We start from the raw sequence: 24027 nt of genomic DNA on the forward strand, positions 1-24027 counted from the left end.
GTGGACTGTCGGTCAGTCTCAAAGCACGTGCTCAACTAACATTTTATATAATCAAAACACTGTGGCTCTTCTTGCAATGACGACAGAAAGAAGATGAGCTCTAACGTCCGAGACTGTGGCCTGGTGGCAGCAAGTGGAGAGATATGAGAAAGTGGAGACTTTCTGAAATAAATCCATGTCTTCCTTCTAACTGTCTTTTCTTCCCTTGACTATATTTTTAAATTACGAAAACTCTCTCCTTACTTCTTCCAACTACACGCAACACTACGGCGCTTGCTCTAAGAACGTTTTATTCTATTAGGTTGAGCCATAGGGTTTGTCAGTCAAAAACAATAAAACAGGGCTTCCCTGGTGGCGCAGTGGTTGAGAGTCCGCCTGCCGATGCAGGGGACACGGGTTCGTGCCCCGGTCCGGGAAGATCCCACATGCCGCGGAGCGGCTGGGCCCGTGAGCCATGGCCGCTGAGCCTGCGCGTCCGGAGCCTGTGCTCCGCAACGGGAGAGGCCACAGCGGTGAGAGGCCCGCGTACCGCAAAAAAAAAAAAAAAGTCAAATATTGCAATTTCAAAACTTGGGGTTTTACTATCGATAAAGTTACAATCAGTATCCAAAGATATAGAGAGAGGGTGGGCTCAACAGACAATACGCTTGATGCGATAGAAATCAGAATAACAAATAATAGTCAAAACCAAGGATATACTGTACAACACAGGGAAACAGCCATTATTCTGTAACAACTTTAAATGAAGTATAATCTATAAAAACACTGAATCACTGTGTCGTACACCTAAAACTAATATAACATTGTAAAACAATTATACTTCAATTAAAAAAATACCCGGGGTAGTCACCTAACTTTTAGCCGAAACAGCATATATGCAGATAAACAGTAGGAATGGGTTCTGCGTCAAGGCAAGGCCCCCAGCACCAGGCAGGGCTTCTCCCAAGGGCACCACGTCTTACAGTACGGGGACTTGATGCAGAGAGTCCTCTGAGACACAGTCAGCCGGCTTCTACCACTCCTAAGTCATCCTAACGCTTTATAAGCAGAATTGCGCTTTGGCCCGTTGACCCGTCTTCAGTAATAAATTCTGAGCACCATGACCCTGCTTTGTTTGAAAATGTTAATTTTTCTAAATTTCAACTAAATGCCCTTTCAGTGCTCCTCTTAATTAAAAGGATTAATTTTTGTGAACTCCAAAAGGGTCCTTTCTATCAGTGCCACGTCACTTTCTCAATAAAGATTGAAATCTAGCTCCGTAACACATTGTAAATTATTGGATTTTATTCACAACTTTGCTCTTAGACTATTTTAAGTCTGTAATGAGGGCTGCTGGGAGCCGGTCTTATGTGGAAATAAAGGTAATGGGACGATCAGAGCTTTCCAAAGGAGTAGACGCAACACTCGACAAAGACTATTTCATGAAAAAAGCAAGTTTCTTTCAATTGACCTGATAATGCAAATGGTCTCTAGATCCAGGAGCGGCATTCAAACCCACGCCTGGACGTCAAAAAATCTGTGGGGAAACTATGGCACAATGGGGGATTTACTGGAAGGGGCACAACGATCTGAACTCTAAGGTCAACTTTGCTACTAGAAGTAGCGGGACTCATTCCTCTGAGAATTCCGTCCCTCAATTTCTACATGTTTCCTCTCGTCATTTTAACCGGTCATCCCACCAAGGTTCTAAGAATTTATTAGAGTCATGTCACTGTTTAAAGATCTAAATCATCTTTTAGTGACAAGAAAGGCAAGTATTTTCCAAAGCTGAATGCATTTTTTTAACGAGAGCAAGGCTCACTGCAGATCAAAATAGAGGATTCAACGTACCCATTTGCTCTTGCAAAGTAACTGCTTCCAAGGCCTCGCCCATCCCTGCTAACAAGACTGCTCTGTGAGTATTAAATCCATATAACACATCTCTCTCCTTACGGGACATCCATGAAGCAGCGATTTAATGCCAGCTAGAGCACTAAAGGCCTGCCACGATATAACGTTTGTGTTTTTAGGAGGAAAGCTACTGTCCTTTGGGGCTACAAAAAGTGACCCGTGCAGACCTACAATGTTCTTCAACATTTTATGCCACTGTCATGCCATAAATTTCTTTTTCTAGTCTCTCAATAAGCTACGATATTCTGTTGTCAACTCGTTACATCCACACCATATATAATCTTGTTATGGAATCACCTGAGATCTCACATTTCTCAAAAAGTTGATTAATACAGAGAAAAGAGATACAATCTCATTAAAAAGTAAATGATAATCTCTAAAATTTAATGAACCTGAGAAGGAACAGAAAGAGTAAATGCCAACTTACAGTGAACGTAATTTGATCTTTCCCACACAGTGACATTAGAAGCACTACTGAATTAGCTTATTACTAACCATTTACCTGCCATCATGATAGATGCGGGCAAGGACAGCTTTTCCAAATATTAAAAATATTTGTCCTCAAAGTAGGAAAACAATCATCGGCAGCTTTAATATTTCCAATGTCCTCCAAAAAGTAGCCATAGTACAACTGGAATGTGACCAGTAAAATCCATAGTTGTCAACATTTTTTAAAAGGAAAAACAAAAATTAATCTTCCAAAATGCCACCCAGGGGGTCACAAATGGGTTCCCCACATCTTACGTGACAAGCTGCTAGAAGAACCCAAAAAAGCTCACAGAACTAGCACCGCATTTGCAGAGAACGGTATATTGCACTGCTCCTTTCCCACAGGTAAACGACTAAGAAACGAAATGCGAGATACGAGCCCCCGCTCGCCGCAACTAGAGAAAGCCCGTGAGCAGCAACGAAGACCCAACGCAGCCAAAAATAAATAAATTAATAAAAAAAGGGTGGTGCGGTGGTTAAGAATCCACCTGCCAATGCAGGGGACAGAGATTCAAGCCCTGATCCAGGAAGATCCACATGCCGCGGAGCAACTAAGCCCGTGCGCCACAGCTACTGAGCCTGCGCGCTAGAGCCCGCGAGCCACAACTAGAGAAAGCCCGTGAGCAGCAGCGAAGACCCAACGTAGCCAAAAATAAATTAAAATTATTTTTAAAAACGTGTTATTTTCATTTACCTACATACACACATGTGCAGATTCAGCATAGACTGATTGCCCTTATAGGAGCAAAGAAACAACTTTTTTCTACACTTTTACTGACTCCACATATACTTAAGTGTATCAGATGCTCACACAAAACGTTGTATAGACCTGGAATAATTAAACTCTGTTCAGGACAACTGGCTAAATCTTTAATAAGGGAAAGATGACATATGTTTGTGGAGTTTTTTAAGACATGCACAGGGGCGGTCTTCCTCACTACAGAATATAAAAAGCCCAGCTGAAGCACTCGGATAGCTATTGCCTCTGACCTTTCAGTAAAAGCAACATCCATTAACCAATTTTCAGGGAGAAGAGAAAACCATTCCTGGCTAGACAGAGAAAGTTACAAGTCTGTAACTGAAACATCACCTTACACTTAAAAGAATTACCCAAAACAAAAAAATTATGAAGAAAATATCAAAATGTTTAAAATTTTCTTTTAAAAAATAGGAAAATGATGAAAATAAAGTTGGCCAAGCATCTTTAAATATTTACATAGCTGCAGTTTGGAACGTAATCTGGTTCCGATTAGCCATCTCTAAACCCATAGGGTTACTTGAATCTGAGAAGATTAATTATGACTGCACACAATCCGAAGTTCCTCTTTCACTCGGCTGTCTGGTGCAAGGAGAGGAGCAAGGAAAGCACGTGTGCCCAGCTGACGGCGAGGAGAGAAGGGCACATCTTGGAGGGGGTCCATCACCTGTTCTTTGTTCAGAAATGTCTGATGCCCCAGAGAGACCATCACCTACATAGCCAAAGGTGTGAATTTATGCAAACACTATGGGCAGTCATCAAACGGGAGCCTCAAGTGGAACTGACACTGGGCGCAGACTTCCTGAGTACAAGTCTACCAGAGCCTGGGACGCCTGGGAAAAGGCACCAAGCACAGGGTTACCTGGCTGTAGGGCCACCTACGTAGGAGGCTACCTGAGCACCAAGACTATGTGGGCCTTGGGAAACCAGGGAGCCGGGTCACCTGGCGGCAGGGCTAATTGAGCCCAGATTCCCTGACCATGAGATCCTGAGCAAGGGTTAGCTGGACCTGGGTCACCCGGGGACAGGACTACCTGAGCCTCAACTACCTGGGCATGGCTGATGGGCGAACCAGGACCACCTGGCCTGGGCCACCCGGCAGCGGTCTACTGGGCCTGGACTTCCCCGGCTCAGAGCCATCGGGCACAGAGCTCCCTGAGCCTGGACCACCTGAGCGTGAGCTACCTGGGCAAGGGCTTCCTGGACCTGGGCCACGTAGCTACGGGGCGACCCAAACACAGGGCTACCTGAGCCCAAGCCAGCTGGACGTGGGATACCTGGGCAAAGGCGACCCAGGCACAGGGCTACCGGGACCGGGACCACCCGAGCCCACCTTACCCGCGCCTGGACCACCCAGGCGCACGCGCTCACCTGGTGCAGGGTGGGCCGCCCCCTCCTCTCCGCTCTCGTAGGCGGCCTCGTCGGCCAAGCCGGAGCCCGGGGAGTCGGCGGCGGCGCAGGCCGAGCCGGGGCTGCTGGGCTGCGAGGCCGAGTCGCCCTCGCTGAGCGAGCCGCAGCGGGCGCGAGGCGCGCGGTCCCCGGGGCCGTCACGGTCACGGTCGCGGCGCGCGCGGCGGTGCACCCGCGAGTGCAACACCATCTGGTGGTACGTGCGGAAGATCTTGCCGCACTCGAAGCACTCCGACGACTTGCCATGGCCGGCAGGGGCGGCGGCGCGGCGGCTGGGGCGCGCGGCCGGCCGGGGATCCGGGGGCCCGGGCGCGGGGTCCCCGGGCGCTCCCGCCCTCTTGCGCGGGGGCCCCTGCGCGCCGGGCTCGGGCTCGCGCTTGCGCTTCTCCTGGCTCACCAGGATGAACTCGCGCCGCTCCTTGTCGAAGGCCACGTCCCCAGCCAGCGCCTCGTCCCACGCCGCGTACTTGAGGTACTCGGCCGGCTCGGCCACCCTGCCCCGCGTGGCCAGCTGCCAGGCCTGGTAGCTGTTGACCGGGTCCAGCTCGGCCACGCGCCGCCCGGCCTGCCCGCGGGCGGGCGCGCCGGCCGCCGGACGCAGGTTCAGGCACTGAAGGAAGAGCTGCTGGGAGTCGGCGGGGCCGGGCGCCGGGCCCTCCCCGACCGGGGCCCGCGGCCGGCCGGCCTCCACCCGGCGGTGGATGGCGTTGTGCGCGTTCAAGCTGTCCAGGTTCGTAAACAGGTTCCCGCACTTGGTGCAGACTTCGTAGAGGCTCAGGCCGGCCACAATCCCCTCCTCCTGCACCACGTTGTTGATGGTGGCGATGGGGTCCAGCTCGCCGCGGGGCCTGTTCTTGCTTCCCGCCTTCGGGCCGTGCGCCTTCATGTGGTTTTTCAGGAACCACGGCTCCTTGAATCTCCGGCCGCAGATGTGGCAGCCATGGTCGAAGGAGCCCCTGTGCTTCTTCATGTGTGCCTTCAGGAACCAGGTCTGGCTGAAGGCCTGGCCGCACACCTCGCAGGGGAACTCGCCGGGGGGCAGCTCAGGCTTGCCGTTCTCTGCGAAGGCGTCGCCGCGGGGCCCCTGGGCCGTGATGTGGTCCTTCTCAATGTGGCTGAGCAGGGACTCCTCCCGCAGGGTCACGTAGCTGCACAGCCGGCACTTGAAGGGCTTGTGCGCCTGGTGCACGTGCTGCTCCAGGTCCTTCCTGCGCTCGAACTTGCTCTTGCAGAAGGAGCACTGCCCCGCCCCCGCCGCCTTGGCCTCCTCCGCCGCGCACGCCGCCCCCTCCGCCTCCTTCTTGCTGCTCCTCAGCAGGATCTTGCCGCTGTCCATCTGGGTGGCGCCGTTCAGGATCCTGTTGCAGGCCGAGGTGCTCTTCGTGGGGCTGGCGCAGCCGTCCAGGCCCTCGGACACGCGCGTCTCGCCCGCCTCGGGCTCGTGGCCCTGGATCAGAGTCCCCGTGCGGTGGCCGCGGATGTGGATCTTCAGGTTGCCCTTCTGGGAAGCCCGGTGGTCGCAGTAGGGACACTTGTAGGGCTTCTCGCCTGTATGCTTGCGCATGTGCTGGGACAAGGAGCTCTGGAAGGGGAAGCTCTTGCCGCAGATGCAGCAGCTGTGGCTCAGCGCCTTGTCGCCGTCCGCCTCGGGGCTCCTGCTGGCCCTGGGTGGGCTGGGGCCCCTTCTCAGCTCCGTCTCGGCCTCTCGGGGGCGGTCCATCTCGACGACGAGGGCTCGCCCGGCCGGGGGGGCGGGGCACGGCGCTCGGTCACGTGGGCCTGCGTCTTATCTCTCCATGTTCAGGCGAGCCTCCCGCTTGCCGGCTGCAGAAGTCCGCCTGCCCCGCGGAGGGGCATGTCTTACCTGGAGAGCATGGCAGAGGGCAGCAAGCACCTGGAACAGAAAAGACACGGAGATCTTAGGAACCAGGTTTCCCCTCATAAATAGGGGCCCGGTAACATCCTCGGACCGCGATCTGCACGCTCCTCCTTCAGAAAACCAATCCCGTCCAAATTAAAGGAAGGAAGCACCCACGAAAGTTTAAACAGACGTACGAGCAGCTGCTTCCCTTTAAAAAATCAGTAATTAAACAATTAATGACTGATAATAATTGTGTGCTAAATCATTAAAATAAATCATTGTAAATGACTGCACACTAGAATAATTTTTTATCAAAGATATCCAGTGTTTAAGGAAAGACTGTGGTGAGGGACTTCGTGGGAGTGTGCGGAACATGGGCGACGGGACAGGAGCGCGTCTGAGAATGAAGGACAGAGACCCAGGCCAGGCGGAGGATGGCAAAACGCGGGGGCACGTGCAGGACACGTGAGCTGCGAGGAGGGCGTTCACAGCCGGAAAAGGCGCTTTACAAATGCATCTTTGTATCTTGGTGAAGCACAGATGATTTAGTGAAAGAGAGGCAACGAAGGACAGGAGCAGAACCCTGCGGTCCTTCCAGAGCTGGGCCTGAGCTGCTGCTCCAGCACCTGGCGGCCCACGGTGGCCGCCCCGACGGACACCACTCCCAGGGGTGTGTGACCACCGGGCCGTTGCCACCACAACATAAAGCCCAAACCCCTCGGCTGGCCTCACCGTGCCCTTCCCGACCTGGTCCTGTCCCTTCTCTCCTGCACTGGCCGCAGGGCCGAGTCCCACCCCAGTGCAGACACCCTCCCGACCCCGGCAGGTCCTCACATGGGAGGCGGGGTCTGAGCCCAGCAGGAGCAGGGGTCACACTGTGGGGTCACTGTCGCTCTCATGCTTATCCACCCCCTGGAGAATGAGGGGCCGGGGCTGCTCCTCCAGACGCCTGGGCGCCTCCCTCACCTGTGCACAGGCGAAGGGGAAGTGGACGGGGTTGCCCAGCGCTGTGCCGGGCACGGGTAGGGCCACGATCTGGGCTGCAGGGAAGCCAGCCCAGATGCCTGTAAACGCCAAACAGGCCCAAGACGGTACACACTGACAAGCAGCTATCTCAGGACTTTCCATCTGACTCAGCGATACGGAGAATAAAGAAAACAGTCCAGAAGGGATGTGAGAGGTAGAGTGTCTTTCTGAACTGTATTTTGATGGGTATATTTATGTATAACTGAGTCACTTTGCTGTACAGCAGTGATTAACACAACACTGTAATTCAACTATACTTCAGTGAAAATTTTTTTAAAAAAAGCAAGCAGGGGTGGGGCATTGGGGAGAACAGCCGGGCACACAGGCCCCTGGGGCCCAGTCTGTTTATCCTTCTTATCTCTAAACAGAAGTAACTGAGTTAATGATTCTGAGGGTCTCCCTCCTGGGGGCTCCAGACTTGCACAGAGAGGCACCCAGATGGACAGATGTTCTTTTTTAAAAAAGCTATAACATGTAGAAAGGAAGCCACATTTTTTACAAAGTTTCAACCTCATGCACACTAAGAACTCATGTTTGAAAAGCAACAAAATGTGAAGAAGCTATGTGTTTCTGGTTGTCAAGCAGACAGTGTACAACGCACATGGTTTATTCAGAGAGGAGGCCAGGCAGCAACGCGTTGTTTGCTCTGGGTGGTCCGACCTGCCATGTTTTCCCCGGAGCAGACTCAGAGAAGAATGCTGACGGTGGAAGGCAGGGGGCGGGAGGGTGTCACCCAAACATCCCCAGGGGTTCCAATAGATGACACTCTATTCCTCCACTCACCACGAGGGACAGACGCCTTCTGAAAAAACAACACAACTCCTGTTCTCCAAATGCCTCCTCCCAGAGACCCACGCCAGAGGCAGAAATCTCATTTAGATGACGTATTCTCAAACTTCTTTCGAGAAAGCCTCATGCTAGCAAGTTTCCCAGGCACCTAAAGAAACCAACTCAGTCTGAGCAACAAACTCTGGAAAGCAGCAGGAAGCGCAGCTGCTCACAGATATTCCTTACTCTTTACACCGAGGGGTACAGAGCCACTCCCACACCCCAGGAGAGAGGGAGAGAGAAGTGAGACGGGAAACTCCCAATAAAATAAATAAACAAAATCTCCCCTAAACTTGGATAAACAAATGAGGTGAACAAGAAGACTTCTTCATGACAATTTAAGCTAATTTGTTTTTTCAAGCTGTTTTGGTCTTAGACGACCTGCATATTATTCATGATGATTTTATAAGACAAATGATTTGCATGCATCCCGGGCCATCCCAGGGCTTATTTCAGTCCCCCAAATGTTGAAGTTGATATATAAAAATATAAATGAAACATACTATTTACATTTAACGTAGTGACCTCATCTGGGTACAAAAATCTTCCGAGTTTAAAGAACCGTCTAGAATACATTTACAGAGGAAAAAACAACTACAACACCAGAAATTGGTGTCTCTTAAGTAATGTGACAGACTTCACTGGACCACTAACTTGGTTCATAAAGGATGTTAAATGTCAGAACTTCTCCAGTTCAGGGGAATTAAACATCCCAAACCCCGCCAATGCTCAGCTAGCTAAGGTTCATAAAAGGCAACCTACAAATTGCTCCTGGAAATAAAATGAAATTGTCAAGAGAGAAGAGTTGTTCAAATCACAAAAGGGCACAGCACTCTGTGTGGGTTTCCCTTCCTTCTCTGCTACTCTCCCTGCCATGTGGTGTGCTGCTGGGAGCCGTAGAAAGTTAAGGGCTCTGGAAGCCAAGAAGCTGCGCTGGGGATCCGCACAGAGACCCCACCTGCGTGCCGTCCAGGTGTGGCGCAGAGCCCAGCCCGGGAGTCCCGTCCCCCTTTTGCCAGCGTGTGAATTTCAGAAGGTGTCCTTCACACCCAGGCGTGCCCTCACCTGTCAGGTGCCGAGAGTCAGGAAAGGACATGAGGGAGCCGTGTGACACCAAAACCCCTTGCAAGGCACCTCCTCCAAGTGCCACTCAGACCCCCAGTCACAGTGCAGAGCGAACAGTCCACGGACAATAAAACACCTGCCCAACGGGGCCTCGCTTCTACTACCAGGTAGCAGCCCGGCTGAACGAGCCCAGAGCAAAGTGCAAAGAGGATGAGATGTGAGCACAGCCCCCCTTCTTCCCATGGGGGACCTCAGTCTCTTCTGCACATTTAAAAAGGCTTAGCGCTGCCATCTTTGCTACTAGAGAAATCCACATCCCATATCCTCATGACAGCCTTGATGTGTAAAATTTCTGATTCCCCAACACCCCCAAACCCCCAGCCAAAGCCTAGACACTTCCCCTCAAGAAACCCGAACACTAGACAATATACTTTTCATTTCTTATTTGGGCTTCCTGCAAAACTTGCTTAAAAGTTCACAAAGGCAGCAGAGCCCTGCAATTTATAGGAAAATTCTCAAGCAACGGTCTTCAGGGTGCCCACGAATCAGCACAACCAGCTCTTCTTTCTCTTTTTTTCCCCACTTCTCTGCCCACCCCCATCTTTCAACCCTGAGCCCTGCTGTCATTCTCTGTGAGGATGACAGGAGATGTCTTTTTCAAGAACTTAAAAATATTTGGAGGGGGAAAATGGAACAATACCATAAGGGTAATGACCACTTAAACTCAAAACACCATTATCTTAAGGAAATCATAACATCAACACAACCGGCTCCACTTGAAAGAGGCCACTAAGTGGCCCCCTTCCTGAAGCCCACAGTCGACTGGCAAAGTTTCTTGCAAACCTTTAGAGAAACAGTCAAAAAGGAATTCCCCACAACTGGCTTTCCTTAGTCAGTGGCCAAATCAACAGATCTTCGTGATGATTCTTTTCAGCTGCAGACAAAAGTCCTTTTCCCCAAAAGAACAAGGATGGTGTCATCAGAACTTCCAATGTGAAAATGCAGCAGGGCAGCCGCCCCGGTTAGAAGACTTAGGGGAACTTTATTAGCCCCAAAATCCACAGCACTGACTCTGCTATCCTTTGAAAAAAAAAAAAAAAAAAAAAAGCCCACCAGGCTCTGTGAGCCCGGAGGGGTCTCTGGTGGCGAGAGGTGGTCATCCAAACACTGCCCCGCGATGAAGTGTCACACTACCTGGTTTGAGCCAAATGCATTCCGGTACCGAGCTGTCCCCATTTTATTCTCACAGGCAGACGCACGTCGAGTGAGACTTGGTGTTCCAACTTCTCCTGAAACACGTTAACCTAAAGATAACTAGCCTTACAAAACGTGTAAGTAAATGCTAGCTTTTTACTCAGACCAGAGCGATTAAAGAAAGTCTTCTGGCAACACAAACATTAGGAAGTAGAGGGGAGAGAAAATCCACACGTGTGTTTCAGCTGGCATACTACCCATGTATATACACACATAGAGCACAGCCCCATTTGAATCATATCTTGCCCATAATGAACCACAGTTTTCTTGTTATTATATTACAAACTTTTTCCAAGGCTGTAATTGGGAACTTGCCAGACAAGCCTGTAATTTAATTGTTTAGGCATAAAAATGGCTTGCGGATTAGGGTTTTAAAATAGATTTCCAATGCATCTCTCCCTCTGTGTGTGTGTGTGTGTGTGTGTGTGTGTGTGTGTCTCATAGGGACGTGACAAACAGTTTGAAGCTACTTTTGTAAAATGCCTTCCATAATTTTGGAAGTAAGTTTCTTTTTGAAAAATTTAGGTAATTTCATATTACATAAATATTTATATATATTGCCTATATCATTTTATGATAACAATTATAACAACAGGAAAAAGTAAGATGTTTATTACAGAAAATATAAATCTGCATTCATAACATAAAATGCATTATCATGAGATGGGGGAGGGGTTTAAGAGGGCAAAATATAAACTTTTTGAAAATAAAATATGCAGCTAAACTTTAAGACATCAACACGTGAGGGCATAAATAAATAAAGCACCAGGTCTAAATGCACATATGTAAGGGCACTGCCACACCTAGAGAGATTCTTCCTTTTTGATTCTTTGTTTTCATGCCTGCACAGCACAAATGAAAAAAGTTGACTTTCTCAAGACTGCTGACACTCACTGGATTTGGGAAACATTTAATCTGCGGGTAAAGGTTTCAACAAATAAATCACTTCTGTAAGTGAGGACCTGGGAACTGAGTCTTGGACCTAACAGAAGGCAGAAAAGTCCCTTCCTGCAGCATCCCTGGTGACCTTGTGAAACAGCTCCAAGGACCCGGTTAACTCCACCTGCCGACAGTAACTCCTTTCAGAACAAGCCCTGCAGGGCTGGGATCCAGGACACACACCAGAAGGAAAAGCCCTGTGACAAAGCTGTCAGATCTGTAAGAACCCACGTGGGACCACAGTCCATCATTGTCCCGCACGCCCTCCCGTGACGGCTCCCACGGTGGAAGCCCCAGGGCACGGTCGTGGGGCGAGTTAACGAGGGTTTCATCACAATCTCTGAGAGCTACTGGGCGCCAGGCCACTCATGAGGCCTAAGGGCTCGGATAACTAAGCAACAGTCTTGGCTTCGAGGGACCCAGGCGTCAGAAAGAAACACGTAACCACACAGAGGACAGCAGCAGAGCACGGAGGGAAGCGATGACCTGCCCTGGCCAAGGGTGGCCGGGTCTCCCCAGGGAAACCCAGGTGGGTGTGGGCCCAACTAGCCTTTAGAGCAACCCCTAGCCCTTTCACCCACACCCAGGGGTAACCCCATCATCCTGTGGGCTGGACCTCCAATTCACACTTGAATCCACACGCTCCCCTTCATCTCAAACCCAGATCATCTTCCCAAATGCAGAGCTGGGCGACCTTGAGACTTCAACCCTTCAGAGGCTTCGCACACCCTGAAGGTGAGGCCCGAACTCCCCCGAGGGGGCTTCTAAGGCCCTGAACCCCTGTGCTGCTGGGGTCCCTGGGCCCCCAGCCAATGGCTGTGCACCTGCCCCGCACCCCGGCTGGACGTGCGTTCACTCCCACCTTGGAACCCTCAGGTATGCGGGTCCCACCCGCCGTCCACCTTCTCAGGTGTGGCCTTTCTAAGAGACCCTTCCTGACCCCCTTGGCCCTGTGACCGGGTCAGGCACGGTCCCCGTGCCCCAGCCTTGGCCCTGTCCCAGCTCATGCCTGGACATGCTTCTATTACCGCTTCTTTAACTGGTCACTCGTGTGTGAGGCATCCTACTCTGTGAAGGCAGACCCACCAAGTACCACTGAGTCCTGACACCAGCGCAGGGCCAAGCAGGGAGCGGCACCATGAGAGGTGGTCCAGACCGTGAGCTCCGAGGTCAGGCTACCTGAGATCCAAACTCGGTTCTGCCACTCCCTGGGATCAGCTGTGTGACTGGGAGCAAGTGTCTCAACCTCTCAGTTTCCCAGTCCATTTCTTCATTTTAAAAATGTAAATGATGGGACCTCCCTGGTGGCGCAGTGTTTGAGAGTCCGCCTGCCGATGCAGGGGTCGTGGGTCCGTGCCCCGGTCCGGGAGGATCCCACGTGCCGCGGAGCGGCTGGGCCCGTGAGCCATGGCCGCTGAGCCTGCGCGTCCGGAGCCTGTGCTCCGCAACGGGAGAGGCCACAGCAGTGAGAAGCCCGCGTACCACAAAAAATAATAATAAATTTAAAAAAATAAAATGTAAATGATGGTAATGAGAACTATATTACAGTATTTTTGTGAGATTTAAAGTAATGCGTGCAAGGTGCAATGTTGAGCACACAGCAAATGGCCAATATATGGTAGGTATTATTATAAATTAATAATTGCTAAATAAATGAATGAGATGTCAGTGCAGTACCCAAAGATACCTAGTCACTCGCAGTGACACTGTTTGGTTTAATAAACTCAAAAGGAGGAAATAAGAGTTTAGGAAGCTATGTTAGAAATGGCTAAATAGTAACCCGTATGTATTCACTGGGCCCTAAAGGTTCACCACAGAAGTTGTCTAATACAATGACAAAGTATTCCACGAACAGCACACAAGTTCAAACCTGTCCCAGCTCAAGACTCCAGACAAAGTCAGCTTTAATATAGACTGGGTATTAGACCATATTTGAGAATTACTATTACTTTCGTTAGGTCTGTAACACAGGAGACTTTCTTAGTTTTTGGAGATGTGTAATGAAATATTTTAGAGGTGGTTTACAAAAGAGAGGAGAAGGCAGATATATCATAATGCTGACAACTGCTAGGGCTAGATGGTGGGTGTACAGACGTTCATTAGTTACTCTTTCCATTTTTATGGGTTTGGAATGTTTTTCACAGAAGAAGTTAAAAAATAACTCCCACTTGCAATTCCAGTAAGTAGCACGATGGGAAGCAGAGCTGCTCTGGGGCAGCCCGGTTGGCCCTCCCCCATCCCCATCCCTCCCCTCCCCTCCCCCTCTCCAGGCCCCCAGGAAGCTCAAAAGTCTCTAAGGAATGCACTTTGGGAAAATTACCTTTTGTTAAATTCTAGTATTTGAAAGTCAAAGAAAGAAAAATCATCTGAATGATATGAAACGGTCCACATGAAAGCAGTATTTTAAGAGGTTGCTTGCTGGTGTTTCAGAGGCTTGCCCCGGGGACATTCAAGGGATCTCCCCAGAGCTCCATGGGGCCCAGCCTTGGTGCAGACAGTGCAAAGCCAGCCATCGCAGCCAAAATGAAGCAGCCATGAAGACGTGGGTGCTCGGGGAGAGCCTCCCATCGCGCCCCAGGGCAAAACTCCAGTAAGGCTGCCGGCGTTTATCTTCCCCAGTTTAAACGATCATTTTCTGACCAACTAAATGTGGCGTTGTCAGGGGGAAAAGGTAGCATCCTGTATTTTTACACAGTAAGCATCGCTCTGACTGTACAGGAAATCTTGGCATTTTCTGCTCTGTAGAGTAAACCAACACAAAGCAAAAGCCAAACGGTTTTGTACTGATTCCCTCAAAACCATCGAATTCAGTTCTGTCGAAGTCATGTCCTGGAAAGGGAATCAGAAGGCTGATTTTTTTTGAAATAACCTCTAATATTTAGAGTAATCTGCATAACAAAACAACTGTGCAAGTTTCTTTAAAGGCACCCAGATGAGACTGCAGACCTCAGCGGGGCACGAGGGGCTGCAGGAAAGCTGGAAGGGGCGTTTCCCACACTGGGTCTGCTGCCCTTCTGTCGACAGAAGCAAAGCCTGATGCGCGTGCTGTTTGTCAAATATGTCTCTTCAATTCTAGCTCATTAATTAACCACGTCACGATACTAAGAGATAGTTCGGCTTCCCTGACGCCCTGTGGTCTCTCTCCTTCTCTCTCCCTTGGTCACCGGGGGAGAGGGGGGCTTCCGGGAGTCAGAGGGATGGGGGCTGAGCTGAGCCCACAGGGGGGCCACTGTCCCGGGTGGGGGGGAAACAGGAGAATTCGGGAAATGTGGGGAATCGGTGCTGTGGGGAAGACGCCCTTACAAAGAAAACAGCTCAGGGCAGGCGGAAGGCGCAAGATATTTACAGGATATTCTGGCCCCAGAAGGCAGGTCATAAAATTTAAGAAGTGACCTCCTGAGGGCGGCCGTGAGGCAGTGAGGCTGCAGGGCCCGTGGGTGCTGCCCGTCAGTTTCACATACTGCCCGTCTGTCCTCCAGCAGACAATGCAACGGGCCTTCCCAGTGACACTGTGGTCTTATGAGCCATGAATTAAAATGCACCATTAACATCCTGCACAAGCTTATCTACTGCGGAGACAAAAAGCCCATTCTGTGAACAAATGGGGAGAAATTCCACAACAATGAGGAGTTCCTCTCCCCACTCGCCAATCTGCCCCAGATTAACAGTCCCAGGCTTATAGTCCTCAGACGGGGTCCGAGCCGCCCCATGAAGTGGTGCATTCACTGCCTGGAGAGCCAGGGCGCTGACGGCAGCACCAATCAATAATCCATTATAGCGCAGACCCCGTTTCCATCTCGTAAGGAGAAACGAACGCGAGCGACCAGAATCGCAACGTTCACGGGGGAGTCCGCCCCGCCTCCCTCGCTTGGGCAGAAGGACACAAACCCGCTGTCCCAGAGTATGGGGGAAGCTCAAGTGGACCCGGCAGACCTGTTTCCCAGCAGCCGGAGAACAGTGTGCTTGGACTTTTCTGCCAGAAGCACTCATTTTAAAGGTAAACCTCAAAAGGGCTTCGTTCAGGACACAAGGTGATGTGAACAAAGCACGGAAACAGTGGTGACAAACGTCCATCTTCCGAAACAAAGGTTTCCTTTCAATCATTTAGCCCCCCAGATAAATCAATGCGAGTGCCAACACGAGTCCCCAAATGTAACTAGCCGTCCATGATAAGGGTTTATTGCGCAAACTCCGCGATCATTTAAAAGCAAGACTCGCTTCCATTCTGTGCCTCAGACCACAGCTTTGGAATCATTGCTCCGTACATAGCAGACATGCAGAGAGGACCTAACCGTTATTCCACAAGTTGGTTATCTTTGATGAAGTTGTTTACCACCATGTGTCAAAAACCCAGTAAATTCCTGGTTGAGCAGAGAGAGAGGCCATCTTCAGCTCCAGAGAGAAGAACATTTCCTCACGGTATAAATAGTAACCCGTATGTATTCACTGGGCAGTACACCGAGATACTTGCTCAAGAAAATATAAATTAACGTTAATATATAAGCTGCCCACACGTCCTTACTAAAATACAAAAACTCGTAGTCAAATCCGACCTTACAGGGGAACAAGGAAAGCAGATGAATACACAAATAGAATTCTTGATCACATTCAGAAAAGGCCAAGAATAAACGGGGGGGCGTGCGATTCCATATCCTGGAAAACCCAAAATGGTATGGAGACTTAATGAAGAGGCATCCACGTGAAAATAAAGGCAATGGATTTTGTTTAATCTCAAAAGAAGATTTTTTTTTACTTGCGTTTACTTGCGTTTTCTCCTGCTCTCCAAAATGAATACATTACTGACACTTGTTATTTACTAGTTCCTAAGTCTCATATTAAGTAGTGGCCTTATCAATCTATTTGTCCTTACAAAAGGAAACTTCACAAAGCCGGGAAAAAGAGTCACAGGAGCAGGGGCTTGCTCTGAAAAAAAGAAAAATCACAGGAACAGGGGCTTGCTCTGTAATTTTCTGCAGATAGGTGTCCTGCTGGAGCCCTGGGTCCACCACAAAGAGCTGAGATCTGGCAGTCCAGCTTCCTGGAGGGGCCAGCACTGCCGGCGTAGTTAATGATCTTGTCAACATTTCCATTAAGAGCCGCATTTCCAGAAGCTCAGAACTGCATCTCCCCCAAACTGGGCGGCTCCATGAAATCTGTCGTCACCAAGGGGCTTTACAAAACTAGAAGAAAATCACTTGCTATTCAGTGCGGGAACCACAAAAGCACAGGTTTTTACTTTCACTCTTTTTCCATCCTGCACGAAGATGATGAAAGCCAACGTTTCCACTCATTCAGAAACACTGAAAACTCGGGGAACGCCAGAGAAAATGAAGACTCATCAATTTCTTTTTTAAAACAAACATGGAACACCAGAAGGCCTTAGATAAACGGCAGGGAGAAATCCCGTTTGAAAGTGGCTTATAGGTTTTTACTCAGCCTAACCTCAAACGTGTAGAAACCGCCACCAATTCGGGGTCCAATTTAAATTGTTTTTAATTTTTTTGGTTGTTTAGAAATTACCAGCAGTGAAAACGAAAGAGTCATGGGCAGAAACACTGCATTGCATTTCCTATGGAACACTTCCTTGAAATGTGTATTAGCTGATGGTAAATATATTTTAACTGAAATCTGTTTCTAGAAATAAGCTGTATTTCATTTCATGTAAATCAACAGCAAAGGGCAATATTCACCTCCAACATGCATACACCGACCTGTTTTTCCAGCCTCTTACCTAAAACCAACATTTCTCTCCCAGTGTAAGAAAACAGATCGCAATTAACACCTATTCAATAGTATCTCTTTCTTCTGTGCTTTTTGTGAAAGCACCTAGAAGTCCCCACCACCAAGTGAAAGAAAGAATTGTGTCCAGGAATACAGAAGGAGGTAATTATGTGCAGTAAACCATAAACCGTTCTGTTAAACATTACCCTCCAAGGTAGTTCTGTTTAGCAGAGAACTCAGGCCCCAGAAATCCCTTCATGAAGAGGACACAGCGGATAAATACTTCAAGAATCAATTTTAATAAACGCTAAGCAACAGCTTCCCAAACATTTCCGGTAAGAATACAGGGATTGACTGAATTGAATCCATTCTGGTAGGACAGCAGAAAGGTATATATCATGCAAGAAGTTATTTAAGACTTTGTTTGCCATTGTACCAACACCAATCAATACTGGAAGAGGATCAAAATTATAAAAGGACAAATTCTTCCCCAAATGCTTTACTAGATAAAGCGCACACACCATAATCAGTTTAAATTTTCCAGATCCCTGACTAGCAATAACTACTGTAACATGACCTGGTTTATCACTAACCCAAGCAGCGCCTTTGAAAGCAGCTGGGTAGTTCAGCCTCTTAAGGAGAGTGATCTATCAGAGAATGTTTACCGAGAGCAATTCTTGACAAGAACGTGATAGCACATGGCTGTAGGATTTATTCTGCCTTGCTTGTCTAAAAATATATTTTCAAGCACAGTTAATGACACATCACTGCAAGTTCTAATTTCTGAAGATAAAAGACTATCTATACTTTCCTTGCAAAGATAAAAGAATAAACAAGCAAAATTCCACTTTCATTCCCCATAATAACATTATTGTGTGATTCAGCTACTAAAGCTAAGAAAATTCTGCACCTGAAGTGATCCTAAATGATCTTGCAAGAACAGAGGACGGGCTCTTTCTAAGCCACAGCATCTTACCCAGAAACAGCTTTTGGAAACAGTAAATATAAAATAAAACCAGGCACATTTCTGAATTCCAAAGCTCCTAGCTCCTGGCCCCTCCGTCCCTGGAGAGAAAAGATATCGAACTTGAAATCGAATTTCTCCACCGGCAGCCCAGCCTGGATTATTTGGGAAGTGTCGCGCTTTATGAGCCCAGGGCGGGCCTGCGGTGAATGGAGAGGGAACAGTGGGCACATTTTCCAGGAACCCAGAGACCAGGACCCCGCTTCGGCGACCACAGCTGGATCATGTGTCTGGTTACGGCCCGGAACCAGGGTCGTACTAGAGGGTGCTGGGGACGCCCTCTCCGTCACACCGGTGCCCCCTCCCTCCCTTCACTCCCCCACCTCCACGGGCTGCTACACATCCAACCCCAGAAGCCCTTCTTGCCCCGTTCCACCAGGTGCTGTGAGCAGCCCTGCAGGCATCGCGGCAACAGACAAGGTGAGGGGCCGCGTGGGCACAGGTGCCGGGGTGAAGGCAGGTGACCCAAAAGCCAGGGCGGCGGCTCTCGTGTTCTCAGGGGCTGTGACATCCAGGTTAGGGACAATTACTCAGGCCCTAGAGTTCACCGACACAAACCCTGCCAACACCTGTTTGGTGAAAGAGACAGTTACCCATAAACTTCGTGTCGTTTACCCAGGACACAGGTCAACACAAGTCTGTCGCACAACAGGGCCACGTGACTACACACAGGTGTCCCGTGAGCACAGACCTGGGGGAGAAAACGACGGGACATGCATGGCCTGCCCACAGAATTCACATGAAACGAAACAAAATGCAATTGCTCTGAAGTACGCGTTTCCAGCTCAGTCGTCTGAAGGAGCTTCTGTTATGTCACCAGACAAATACGGCTGATGATCAGAGGCCGCCCTGACCTCCCGTCTCCCGACCAGAGACCGGGCACGCGGGTCACTGAAGTCCGCTCCTGCCTCACTGGAGGAGGATGCAGGTCCCAGTGACCTGAGATGCCAGTCACAGGCCCTCGTTCCTGGAGGAAGATGCTCTGGCTCCCCTCCCCTCCGGAGCGGGCTCACAGCCAACAGCACGACTCCCTTAATTCCCGCTCTGAGCCAGCCTCGCCAGCCTCCATCTAGCAAAACCCTTCCGCCAGGGGCTTCCCTGGTGGCGCAGTGGTCGAGAGTCCGCCTGCCAATGCAGGGGACGCGGGTTCGTGCCCCGGTCCAGGAAGATCCCACATGCCGCGGAGCAGATGGGCCCGTGAGCCATGACCGCTGAGCCCGTGCGTCCGGAGCCTGTGCTCCGCCACGGGAGAGGCCACAACGGTGAGAGGCCCACGTACCGCAAAACAAACAAACAAACAAACAAAAACACCCTTCCACCCTTCTGGACCCACGACGAGCAGCTGTACCCTTTCAGGGACCGCGCTCCAAAGCCAGGTCTGGACCATCGCATGGGACTCATAGGCAAGAGGAACAAAACACATTTGGGGTCTCGTTCAACTACAGGCCCAAAGCTCGAGCCTCTTTCTATCCATAAATAGCCGAGTGCAAGCTGGTCAGCTGCAAAATCGAAGGACGATTAGATGTCTGGTGGCGAGTCACGTAAACTGCCAGGTTCCTCAGCTGCCGCCCCAGGCACCACCGCTCCCCTGAACGAGGGACCAGCCCGGGGCCTCGAGGCCCTCAGACACACAGGGGCATATCGTGACGTCAGCCAGGGGTGCCCCGGGATGTGCAAGCATCTTCACTGGGACCCTCAGAACCATGGACCAGTTATACCCTAGTTACACACCCCCACGCGGTCACCACTCACTGACTCACTGCGGGGTGGATACGGGCTGTGACTTCTTTTCTGTTTGTTTAATTTTTATTTATTTGGCCGCGTTGGGTCTTCGTTGCCTCTGCGCGGGCTTTTCTCTAGTTGCAGTGAGCGTGGACTACTCTTCGTTGCGGTGTGTCGGCTTCTCAGTGCGGTGGCTTCTCTTGTTGCAGAGCACGGGCTCTAGGCGCGAGGGCTCAGTAGTTGTGGCGCACGGGCTTAGCTGTTCCGTGGCATGTGGGGTCTTCCCGGACCAGGGCTCAAACCCGTGTCCCCTGCATTGGCAGGCGGATTCTTAACCACTGCGCCACCAGGGAAGTCGTGGGCTGTGACTTCTGAGTCTACAGTACTGCTGGCTTCTCAGCTCTACACTTAAAATCATATGAGCAAGTGATTCGTACAGATGTACACCATAAAACTGCTTTCGGTTTGCTTTACATTTACTCTGAGTTTTGTCTTTTATTTTTTTCCAAAGCGGCTTTGCCGCTCTAAGGGTGCCCAGTTACGGGGGCTGCAAAGGCCACGGGGAGCTAAAGCCACCACACTCGGGCCTTACACTTGTCCTTCCGCTGAATTAAGCCGGCAGGGCTCACGGGAAGGTTACGGAGACCTGCCGGCAAGGTGCCACACACGCAACAGAAGATGCTTATATTTGAGAATTCATAGGTAAGTGCATAGTACACCATGGGAGGGGCGGGGCCAAGAAAAATCTGCATAAGTTCCTTGTACGTTAGAACTTTCTCCTTGGCAAGGTCTCAGTAAGGAGCTGCAGGATTTGTAAACACTTAAGCTTTTTCTCCTTAAACTGAACCTGCCTGCATTTTAGAGAAGCAAACCCTAACTGCTTTCTCAGTTAATGGGCGTTTTCTCAAACTAGTTCTTCAGTCTCTCAAGGGAAACTATACTAAATAAGCTAAGTAAGTGACAGGAGACCCTTCAAAATTAGAACCGAGAGTAAGACCATGATGCTCTCTTTAAGGAGTGATGTGCAGAAGAATAATCAACATGTTTTTTGTTTTAACACAAGGAGGCTCCTTTCCTAAGAACAGCTCATCCTGTCCTGCAATCAGGATAATTCCTCCCCACGTCACGCTCTGAAAACACGGCTCCGCTAGGAAACAAACAGGAAATCTCACTTTTCTTCTGAGGAGGTAAACCTCTCACTCACCTTCAAGTCCCGAGGTTCAGCACAGCTATTTGTTTGAAAGGATACCCACTGATGTTGGGTCAGTTTCACCCAGCACGTGTGCACCCTGCACTTCTCCACGTGTGCAGGACCGCATTCTCCAGATGCTTCAATCATAGATCATTTAGCGAATTATCCCTTGTAGCTCTGATTCCTGATGTCACAAGCACTTACGGAAAAGCCACGCCGAAAGAAACTTTCAAAAAGAGAATCTGCGTCGTGTTGAGTTACAAGGGTCCACAGTTTTCTCAGGGGCTCAGGTGCTTTCACCGGCTCCCCGCTCCGGGCCCACACCCTCACCCCAGGCACGCAGACGCCAGAAGGAACCTCCTCCCGCCCCGCCCCCAAGGGCTCCACGTGCAAATCCCACGTCTGCTCCCTCCTTCTCTGACACCGAAAATGCAGTGATTTTCCCCAAATCCAGAAAGAAACCGTATGAGCTCTCCCTTTCCTATTTTGCATCGTAATATCTTTCATATTAAAATCACATTTAGTATTTTCCTTCGGGCTTCTAAACTTATAGCAGCGCCATCCAGGCTTCCCCGGTGAGCCTGCCGTGGCCACACGGAGTCACGTGCCCATCGCCACGCCAGGCACCGCGTGGGATCCTCCTGGGGGAGGAACGTCACCTGAGGTTTCCGTTCTTCAAACCCAGAGACTCCTTCGTACAAATTCAAATCAAACCATTTCATGACTTTCATCAAAGGACAATCCACACGATTACTGGAGAAAGAGGAAAAAGAGTGTCACCACCGCACATCTCCTTATCAGGAACCGCAGGCTCAACACACTTAAGTGTCTAGAATGTCTGTTTAGGTGGAAACACCGAAGCCACAAAGGCACGAGTCCATGCATGTCGGGGCACACAGGGTGCAGAGAAAGACCTACAGCTCCTCTCGTTAAAGACCACCCGAAAAACCAAAGATGGAAACAGGAACACCCCAAAGTCTACAAATGATCGCATTCTTGCTTTCCGCACTGAGATGGCTCCTCCCAGCAGGGAAAGGTCAGCTCTCTGCATCTCGGAAGCGCTCTGCCCAAAAATACCGTCCCAGGAGCAGCAAGCTGTGGAAATGTGGGCAAAAAAAAAATCTTACTCATATGCAAACTAACGTCCTTCAGCAACGCCTTCCCAGATAATAAAAGTGAAAGTCCTCATACGCTCTGCAGATCTGCTTACACAGCTGCCTCTCAGGGAAAACGTCTTGAAGAGTTTTGCTCTTGAATTGGTCCTAATAAAAAGGAGGTGATAAAAGGGCTTCGCAATCAGGTGTTCATGCTCGGTTACTTTTCTATTTACCATCAAACTCCTTTTAACACGTTTCCAGCTAAGCCGGGAAAAGCGTTCCCACACCAAGGTCAAAGTAACAACTCGGTGCTTAGCCTGCCCTCAATCCCAGGTCTGCGAAACAGAAGTCCGACGGATTAAATAGGAAGGAATTCTAATTGAACCAAATTTGACTTGCCCTGAACGTGTTAAATGAAGTAATAAGCCCCCTCATCTAACGCTGGTGCTCTGGGGAAGAGACAGGACTCTCCCGGCCTCTCAGAGTCTGAAATGATCAACGGTTGGTATTACAGTATCAATAATTACCTTTTTAAGAAAAGTTTGCTATTGGTTTTCTTTAAGAAAGAAATAAACTGCTGCAAATGCACAGGGCCTTTCGTTTCCTAACCTTGACTGTCCGCCGATGCAGGCTGTCACACATCACCAACAAAGACCCGAGGACGTGCTTTCCTGGGCGACACTGTGCTTCCCTGCAGGTTGAGCCCCACCAGAAACACCGCACCCGGGGGGCTGCCTGTCCTGGACCTCGGCTCTCAGGGCATCTCCATACCTCATCCTGCTCGTCCGTGCTGATGAGGCAGAGCATCGGATCGGGAGTCTGACTGGGGTGTGCTACTGTCCTCACTGCACTCAAAAGACCTCTGCAGTAGGTGGCTGACAGCGAGCTTTAAAAACAGTACTCGCAGACACCTTTTAACGTCTAAAATGAGGTATTTCTGCTGCATGAGCCACAAGCAGTGCATGCAAGTCGATCTTCTTAACCATAAATTAAACATACTATTGTATAAATGAAAAAGGCAGGCGAGGATCCCTGGAAATAAAAGCTCCTGGTAATTTCCCTTTCTTTACATGATCACGTAACATGTTGGCATCTCCGGGCTCAGGAGCCGGAACTCAGACTACATCCCACGAGCTAGCGGCTGGCGTCCAGGAAGGGCTGCTGGGAGGCACCAGGGTCCCGGGGGTCCAGGAGTGCAGAGCCCCGCAGCAGGGTAGCTGATGGGGGGCCTGCAAGGCCGCTCCTGCACCCCAGACCTGGTCGTTTCACTCATGAAGAGGTTGAGACGTTTCCCTTCCTTTCTCCCCTTTTAAAGAAATTACTTAGTGGCCGTATGTTTTAAGACCTGAGATGTATCTTGGGCCCCTCAGGACGATGCAGCAGGGCCAGTGAGAAAGGATGATATCGTCTAAGCAGCATCAGCAATACAGAGAAGCAGCACGGGGTGTACGAACGACATTCGGTGGTGTATTCACTGCTGCCTCACCATCAGGGGATCTCCCAGAGGCCCCGGCCAGGACCAGGCTCTCTAGGTGCCCAGAGGCTCTTCATTATCTCACACCAGCTGGATGACTTGTTTTCAACGTTTGAGTTTTTAAAACTAAGCATGAACTTTTTTCTGACAGTTTTTCCTTAACTGAATATCTCAAAGTCACATGTGTTCAGAGACAACTCCCTGTTCCTGGACATAGCAGGTGAACAGGGAGAGGAAACATAAAAGATTTTACTCTTTGGCTATGATTCATTAGTCAA

At 50.0% G+C, this 24027-nt stretch overlaps 1 protein-coding gene across 7 annotated transcripts in view; it reads right to left on the reverse strand.

Annotated features, from left to right (window-relative positions):
• ZNF516 (zinc finger protein 516) overlaps positions 1-24027 on the reverse strand; it is a 111063-nt gene that overhangs the window by 58504 nt on the left and 28532 nt on the right. For all 7 annotated transcript variants that reach the window (XM_060029239.1, XM_069541335.1, XM_069541334.1 and 4 more), the window contains exon 2: positions 4508-6440. In XM_060029239.1, the coding sequence (XP_059885222.1) occupies positions 4508-6266 (1759 nt within the window). In that variant the 5' untranslated portion in view covers positions 6267-6440. The remainder of the gene's footprint in view (positions 1-4507; positions 6441-24027) is intronic.

Source organism: Delphinus delphis, chromosome 13, assembly GCF_949987515.2.
Source record: "Delphinus delphis chromosome 13, mDelDel1.2, whole genome shotgun sequence".
Lineage (NCBI taxonomy): Eukaryota > Metazoa > Chordata > Mammalia > Artiodactyla > Delphinidae > Delphinus > Delphinus delphis.